Raw genomic sequence first — 8085 nt, 5'->3', positions numbered from 1 at the left:
ATATACTCAGTGAAAGGAGCTACCCACAAAAGACCATGTATTATATGATTCTAATTGTAGGAAACTCCAAATATGGAAGGAACAGAATATGGTGCGTCTTGATGTGTTGATTGAGGGGAGAGCTGGGTGACATGTAACTGCCCAGAGTAGAAGAGACCCAGCTCCTATAAGAAGGACATGGGTCACAGTAGAGCCAGACAGTGGTCATCTTTTCTGTTGCCATCCTTTGTCCCCTCAGCCATTTATTGTGCATATCTTGCTTGCTTGCCTATCAGAACTGTGAAGCAGGAAAACCGACCAAACAAGAAAGCATAACCCATCTGGGAGGGTGGATAAGATGACGGGGTAGCACATGTAGAATCAGGATGCAGCAGAAACAATTAGTGGAGGAAGAAGAGGGATGCCCTGCGGCGTTCTCTCCCCCTTCCCTCCTAGACCAGCAATTCCCTTAGAATGGGACAGGGCGGGCAAAGATTGCACCACACCCCTCTTGGGCTCAGCAGAATCAGCCAGAGACAGGTCCTGCAGGAGGCCAGCCCAGGCTGGGCAGGGTGCCAGGGCCAGCCCCAGGATACAAAGCTCAGGGCTGCCGCTTCTGGGCAGCAGGAGGAACGCAGAGATGCTTGCTCTCTGTCCTTGACCTACCAAGCAGCAGGCACAACTGGACAGAGGCAAGGGGGAATCCTCAATCAAGGTATAGTTCTAGAAATATTCTCTAACCTTCCATTATTGGAGAACTTAGAGCTTGGAGACGAAGCAAAGAGGGAGAAGGAAGGGCAGTTCCTGGGGAGGGAGAGAGAAAGGGGGTGTTAAAGGCACTGCCTGAGATTCTTGTTGCAGGAATGAGGCTGCGGAGGGCAAGGTGTAGAGCTGCCGGGCCGATGTGCGCATGCACACGGCGTCATGACTTCTCCCAACAGCAAGAAGAGACAGGGAGAAGCATTGAACTGCAAAGGCAAGTTGTAAACCAACAGCACCAGAATCCTCAGAAAAGTTATGTTCTGAACGGCACAGGAAAAAGCTGGGAAGTGTGTTTTTTTAAAGATTTATTTATTTTTATTGCGAAGTCAGATATACAGAGAGCAGAGACAGAGAGGAAGATCTTCCACCCAATGATTCACTCCCCAAGTGACCACTACAGCTGGAGCTAAGCCAATCCAAAGCCAGAAGCCAGGAACTTCCTCCAGGTCTCCCACATGGGTGCAGGGTCCCAAGGCTTTGGGCTGTCCTCCACTGCTTCCCCAGGCCACAAGCAGGGAGCTGGGTGGGAAGTAGAGCTGCTGGGATTAGAACTGGCGCCCATATGGGATCCCGGCACGGTCAAGGCGAGGACTTTAGCCGCTAGGCCACACCACCAGGCTCTCCACAAGCTTTTTGAATTCAACTTGTGTTGTGCGGTGCTTGTGGAGAAAAAAATTCACCTTTTTTTCTCTCTTGCCAAAGAATTTACCAGCATTTTGTTGTGCTGAAATCTTACAATGCCCATTCACAGTTTCTCCTGCTTTTTATAAATTTTACTCTTTGTTTTTGTAGACAAAGACAGTACCTCCTCGGTGAGCAGAGCTTTAAAATCCCACCGCAGCAGTGGAGGTGTCAGCTGGCAGGAACTGCATCCTTCCTTTAACCACTTACTTTGACACAAGTCTAACCTCTTGACCATTCATCTTAGAATTTATTTCTCAAAAAAAAAAAAATCTGTTCCTCCACATTCGTTTACAAATGTCTGGCAGATCAGGGAACAATCGGGTGGGTTGACCACCAGGACTCTGTCATTTTGGCTTTTCTCTTATCACAAAGATTGCTACTGAGTTGTCACCCCCACGGCTTCCAGACGTCTGTGTGTGTTCTGTAAGAATTCAGCACTGCCTCTAGGTGCCTTGATATAGGGTGTAGGTGCCCCAACAGGCAGCTTAATCCACGGGGCCTCAGTGCCTTGCCTGTCTGTCATAATTCTGTTTGCTTTTTGTAGCCAGGCTAATGCTAAAGCAAGGCTTGGATTCTTACAAACTTCCGCCTTTCAATGAATTCTTATAGAACACACACTTCTCTCTGGTGCAGGGCAGTAGCTTAATGTGACAGGAGAAAGCTAGTTCAAACTGGTGGATTCCTCGTGGCTAATCCACAGTGGCCAATAGCTGTAAAGTTGAAAGCAGAAATTGGAGAAAAAGTGGGCAGAAGTGAGCAGTTACAGCACCAAGGTTCCAAGCAGGGGCTGCTTGTCTCAACACTCTGGACTTTCAGATTCACAGGTGGGCAGAGGTGAGAGCCGCCCACACCTCCTGGGAGTGAGTCCCGAAAGTCCTACTGTCCCCAGACAGTCATCCACTGTCGGCTGCCGCTCCTCGGCCTCACTGCGCGGCATGTCCTCGCTAGGTCTCGGAGTCCAGCACTGTCTTCTCCAGGCTCATTTTGAAACACAAGTAGGGTTCGTTCTCCTACTCTCAGATCTTGAGGGAGCCGGGAACCAAAGGAAGAGACCCATCGAGGCAGAAAACAGCCCGCAGAGCAAATGAGCTACCGGACACAAACGGGAGGTTACAGCAGTGTCAGCTTCTGAGGTGTCTGCCCAGCTCAGGCCGCGAGTCAAGCTGGCCTGGCACTGACCGCTAAGCTTTTCTCAGCAGCCTTTCTCTTACCCATAAAGCTTTGGGCTGTCCTCAGTTGCTTTCCCAGGCCACAAACAGGGAGCTGGATGGAAAGTGGGGCCGCCGGGATTAGAACCGGTGCCCATATGGGGTCCTGGCACGTTCAAGGCGAGGACTTTAACTGCTACACTATGGCGCCACGCCCAGTTTGTCTTCTTTACTTCCAGCCATATTCGAATCTTCTGTAGTTGGTGAATATCTATGCTCACATTTTCCACTCTTTTCAGTAATTCTCTAGACTCATGGTGTCTTTTTCACACTTATTCCTAGATCAAGAGCTTTGACTTGTAAGCGGAGTTATGTGAGAGGGAGGAAAGAAAATTGGAGATTTCTCAGAGACTTCCCCACACAGCATGTCTGCTCCTGCCTGCTCTGAGCTATCAAAGTGTCGGCTGGGGGAATCTGTTTTGAGAATTTCCACTTAAGATTCTACTGGTCAACTCCGATCCTGTTGTAATCGTTGTTCTGAACTGGAAAGCCCTAGTATTTTTCTGTTCTCATGAAGCCTGTCCCTCAGTTTCTATGTTTGATGTTCCGAGGGAACCATTTCCATTTATTGTATGAGCTGCAGGCGTCCGGGCTGTCAAAGTCTGCGATCAGACGATCACATGGGTGACTTGGCGCTGGCCCCTGTAACCCGAGAACGGCTGGTGCCCGGCCTCAGCCACCCTGTGTTCTCTCCCAATAGTTTTCTCCAGGAGACTGAAGCCAACCAATGATGGAAGGAGCGGGCAACGAGTCTCGTGGGGGTTTCATCCTGCTGGGCATTTCTGGCCATCCCCAGCTTGAGATGACCTTTTTTGTTGTCATTCTCTTCTCCTATCTGCTGACTCTCATTGGGAATTCAAGCATCATTCTGCTTTCCTGCCTTGATGCCCGGCTCCATTCTCCCATGTACTTCTTCCTCAGCAATCTCTCTTCCCTAGACCTTGCTTTTACCACCAGCTCAGTCCCCCAAATGCTTTTCAATTTATGGGGACCAGACAAGACCATCAGCTACGGCGGCTGTGTGACCCAGCTGTATGTTTTCCTTTGGCTAGGGGCTACTGAGTGCATCCTGCTTGTGGTCATGGCTTTGGACCGCTACGTTGCCATTTGTCAGCCCCTGCACTACAGCATCACCATGAGTCCTCAGCGCTGCTGGCTTCTGGCTGCTGCTGCCTGGCTGGGGGGCTTGGGCAACTCGGTGATCCAGTCAACATTCACTCTGCAGCTTCCATTCTGTGGGCACCGGAGCGTGGACAACTTCCTATGTGAGGTGCCTGCCATGATCAAACTGGCCTGTGGAGACACGAAGCTCCATGAGGCCGTGCTCAATGGCGTCTGCACCTTCTTCACGGCCATCCCACTGAGCGTCATTGTGATCTCTTACTGCCGCATCGCCCAGGCCGTGCTGAGGATCCGCTCGGCCGAGGGACAGAGAAAGGCCTGGAACACGTGCCTGTCCCACCTGGCGGTGGTGTTTCTTTTCTACGGCTCGGCCATCTACGGGTACCTGCTTCCGGCCAAGAACAGCAACCAGGACCAGGGCAAATTCATTTCCCTCTTCTACTCAGTGGTTACACCCATGGTGAATCCTCTCATCTACACGCTGAGGAACAAGGAAGTAAAGGGGGCTCTGAGAAGGCTTCTGAGGAGAGGACGAGGAGGCACTTGATATGAGAAAATTCCTCCATCGTTTTTTGCTGCTTTATCTCTATTCATTTGTTTCCCTCGTTATTTTTCTGCCTAGAAGAGTGTAAGGAGTCCTAACACTGATAAAAAACAAGGCTTTCTCTTGACAACTCTAGCTGTTGAAATGCAGTTGGTGTTATTTCTGATGTTCTGTACTCAATTACAAAAGATTCTTCTCTGGCTGTAGCAAATGGCACAGATGTGTGTCAGCAGAACCTGCCAGGTCACTGTCCTGCTGCGGATCCTGCAGTGAATCTGCTCGCCACATGTTCACTCCTGCAAAATCCTGTTCTCTTCTAAGGAAAATACCTCTACATTCACTTTCTTATATCATGTTGCTAAACACATCAAATCAAGCTACATATGATTAATTTCATTAAAAATATTTCATCTCTGAATTCCATCCCTTTCTCTCCTCTAATACTCTTTCTACCCATGCTTGTCATCTGGATTTTCCGTCATCTTGTTTATCTGATCCCTAGGTCTCATTCCAGTTTCCCTTCTGCCTGATTTCATATTTAGTGAAGCAAAAAATAGGACAGGTCATTTTAAATTTCATTCTACCCGAAAGCATTCTTTGCTGTAGTCTGCGTCATCCTACCTAAACATCCTAAGCATCAGTTTGGCACATAGCATTTGAGTGTTTTAGTATGGGAATGCTCTTGTTTGTGGCCAAAGACAGATCAGCTAGCCAGAGAGCATGAGCTCTGTCCTGGGATCCAGGCTTGACCCTCAGATCCCTGGAAGGCAGCAAGCCGGCCAGCTCACAGTGACGCACTCCACAACTCCTGTGTGGAAAGCAGAATGCCGTGTGCTCCTGTGCCTTGCGAGAGTTGACGAAGGAGTTTCCTTCTGCCACCACAGTTCATAACTGTTTCCCCAGATGAGAAGCTATGCCGCCAGAGAAAGGAAAGCAGCAGACCTCGGCGTCACTTTCAAAAGGGTTGTTGGCTTTCTGTTCCTCAGCATCGAAACATATCCTGGCACCCGTGGAGCTCATTTTAGTATGCTGCGTTAAGTGACTTTATAAGTCCTGTGTTTTTATGCTAGGAACTAGATTTATCAAATGGACCATCTTTATTTTGCCAGCCTGGGTTATCCTTTGCCCTGTCTCTCTGGGTAGCCATGTCCAAACAATGATACATTTCCCCCTTTCTATATTTCCATAATTCCTTCCAAAAAAATCTCATCTTGCTGTCCTGTCCTCAACCTTATCCCCTGAACACCCCTGCAATGTTTCAAGGTCATTCAAAATCATGACTCTTTTTTTTTTTCCCCAGTTTTTTAGTCTGCGATACAGTCCACTTCTCCAGGATGAGGCAGTTGCCAGCATCACCCTGGTGAGTCCAAGTCAGAAACCCTACAGATCGCAAGGCTTGGTGATCAGTGTACTCAGCCCGCATCTCAGGAGCACCACAGAGCCCGTGTCCCTGAAGCTTACAGAAAGTGCTACCAAAAACTCAAACTCTGATACCAAATCAAAATAATGAGGACACGTTTTGAGGGTAAAGGAAAGAGAGGAAGTTGGATCTGTTGGTAGATGAGGAGGCAGCAGAGTTCTGAGTCTCACGGACTACGCCCTGCTTAGTAGGCCTTGAAGGAGGCTGGGGGACTGGGCAGCTGCTCCAGCGGGTTGTGCATCTGGTGGGAGCGCAGTTTCTGAAGAAGCTTGCTTAATGGCTTGATTTTGTCTTCAGGAGGGAGTAACGGGAGGCTCAGCTGCCAACCATGACTTGGCTGAAATCTGGAAGAGGGAAAGCACTGCCCTGAAAAGCAGTCTCACTGCTGCCTTAACCAGGAGGCGCCCTGGGCCCGGAGCCCCTCCCTGTGCCCTGATGGATTCACTCCCCAACGCCCTTCCCGCTCTTGCTGGCCAGGGCGCACAGGTTTCTCTGCAGCTTTGCTGGTTTTCTAAGGCCAATTTCTGGCATTCACAAGCCACCATTATTTATCTGTTTAAACAGACACCTCAGGCAGAAACAGGCTTGGCAGTTGGCTTTAGGTGAATGAATTTGCTTCATCTTTACAACAACCTTCGAGGCTAATGCTGTTATTGCACCCATTTTTAAAAAGATTTATTTATTTTTATTGCAAAGTCAGATATACAGAGAGGAGGAGAGACAGAGAGGAAGATCTTCTGTCTGATGGTTCACTCCCCAAGTGACCGCAATGGCTGGAGCTGAGCCAATCTGAAGCCAGGAGCCAGGAGCTCTTCCAATTCTCTCACGTGGGTACAGGGTCCCAAGGCTTTGGCCCGTCCTCGACTGCTTTCCCAGGCCACAACCAGGGAGCTGGGCAGGAAGCAGGGCTGCTGGGATTAGAACCAGTGACTATATGGGATCCTGGTGCATGCAAAGCAAAGACTTTAACCACTATGCTATTGTGTGGGCCCAAAAATATATAAATCTTAAAACAAAAAACTAGGAAGTGAGCACTAGTATATTAGCTCTGCAGCCCACAGACCTGCGGGACCAACAGTTCAGCAGCGTCTTCCACGGCAGAAGCATTCTACCCAGACTCTTCCCTTGGCTTCTCAGGACTCTGAGATGACCCCTCGTCGCTTTCCTGATTTAATGACACTTTCAAAGTTGTCAGCCACTCACTTTGCAGAAATCGCTTCACCTAGAGTTCCTGCCTCCTCATGCTTAGCCACAGCCTGTCTCCCCGTCTCCCGTAGGACTGTCTCAGAAGTGACCTTGTATTAGCCCGTTTCCCATAGGACTGTCTCAGAAGTGACGTTGTCACAGCCCGTCTCCCGTAGGACTGTCTCAGAAGTGACAGAAGTGACCTTGTATTCTTGCTGGGATCTAACAGGTGTGCATCTCAGTGAATTGCATCATTAATGATGTTACTTTGTCACCAAATGAAAGCGGTGGACCAGACTGCCTTTCTTCTCTGCCTTGTGATTAGTGTTTTATGAAGCAGTGCTTTCAAACCATGAAAATATCTTGTCAACTTTTCTTTCATTTATTTCTACCTTATAGAATTAAGGTGTCCTATATTAATTTTTTATGGATTTATTTTATTCTATTAAAGATTTATTTTCTTTTTATTGCAAAGTCAGGTATAGAGAGAGGAGGAGAGACAGAGAGGAAGATCTTGCATCCCATGATTCACTCCCCAAGTGACCACAATGACCAGTGCTGAACCAATCTGAAGCCAGGAGCCAGGAACTTCTTCCAGGTCTCCCACATGGGTGCAGGGTCCCAAGGCTTTGGGCTGTCTTGTACTGCCTTCCCAGGCCACAAGAGGGAGCTGGATGGGAAGCTGGGAAGCAGAACTGCCTGGATCAGAACTGGTGCCCATATGGGATCGCGGCACATTCAAGGTGAGGACTTTAGCTGCTAGGCCACGGCGCTGGGCCCGAATTTATTTTTATTAGAAAGTCAGGTTTACAGAGAAGAGGAGAGAGAGAAAGATCTTCCATCCGCTGATTTCACTACCCAAGTAGCTAAACAATGACCAGAGCTGAGCCAATCCAAAGCCAAGAGCCAGGAGCTTCTTCTGAGTCTCCCACATGTGTGCAGGTTCCCAAGGCTTTGGGCTGTCCTTGACTGCTTTCCCAGGCCACAAGCAGGGAGCTGGATGGGAAGCAGGGCTGCTGGGATTAGAACCAGCGCCTATATGAGATCCTGGTGCCTGCAAGGTGAGGACTTTAGCCACTAGGCTACCATACCGGGCCCTAAGGTTTCCTGTATTAACCAATAGTTTAGAACTTGTTATTAGTGTAGTAACTTATCCCTATTTGGTTAGTGGGAATCCCTTT

At 48.9% G+C, this 8085-nt stretch overlaps 1 protein-coding gene across 1 annotated transcript; it reads left to right on the top strand.

Annotated features, from left to right (window-relative positions):
* The first annotated feature begins 3345 nt into the window (after positions 1-3345).
* On the top strand, positions 3346-5056 carry LOC121151730 (olfactory receptor 15-like). The gene has a single exon (XM_040973477.1). It carries the CDS (start codon positions 3361-3363, stop codon positions 4300-4302), a length of 942 nt encoding a protein of 313 aa, XP_040829411.1. The 5' UTR covers positions 3346-3360; the 3' UTR covers positions 4303-5056.
* The last annotated feature ends 3029 nt before the right edge of the window (positions 5057-8085 follow it).

The sequence above is a fragment of the Ochotona curzoniae genome, unplaced genomic scaffold (genome assembly GCF_017591425.1).
Source record: "Ochotona curzoniae isolate NIBS_2020 unplaced genomic scaffold, NIBS_Ocur_1.0 contig_2321, whole genome shotgun sequence".
In the NCBI taxonomy this organism is placed as follows: domain Eukaryota; kingdom Metazoa; phylum Chordata; class Mammalia; order Lagomorpha; family Ochotonidae; genus Ochotona; species Ochotona curzoniae.
Note: the sequence above shows the minus strand (reverse complement) of the source record. Positions and strands in the feature narration are given on the sequence as shown.

Bases quoted from the DNA above. Each gene is read 5' to 3' on its own strand.
- LOC121151730 (XM_040973477.1), top strand. From the start codon at position 3,361: ATGATGGAAGGAGCGGGCAACGAGTCTCGTGGGGGTTTCATCCTGCTG.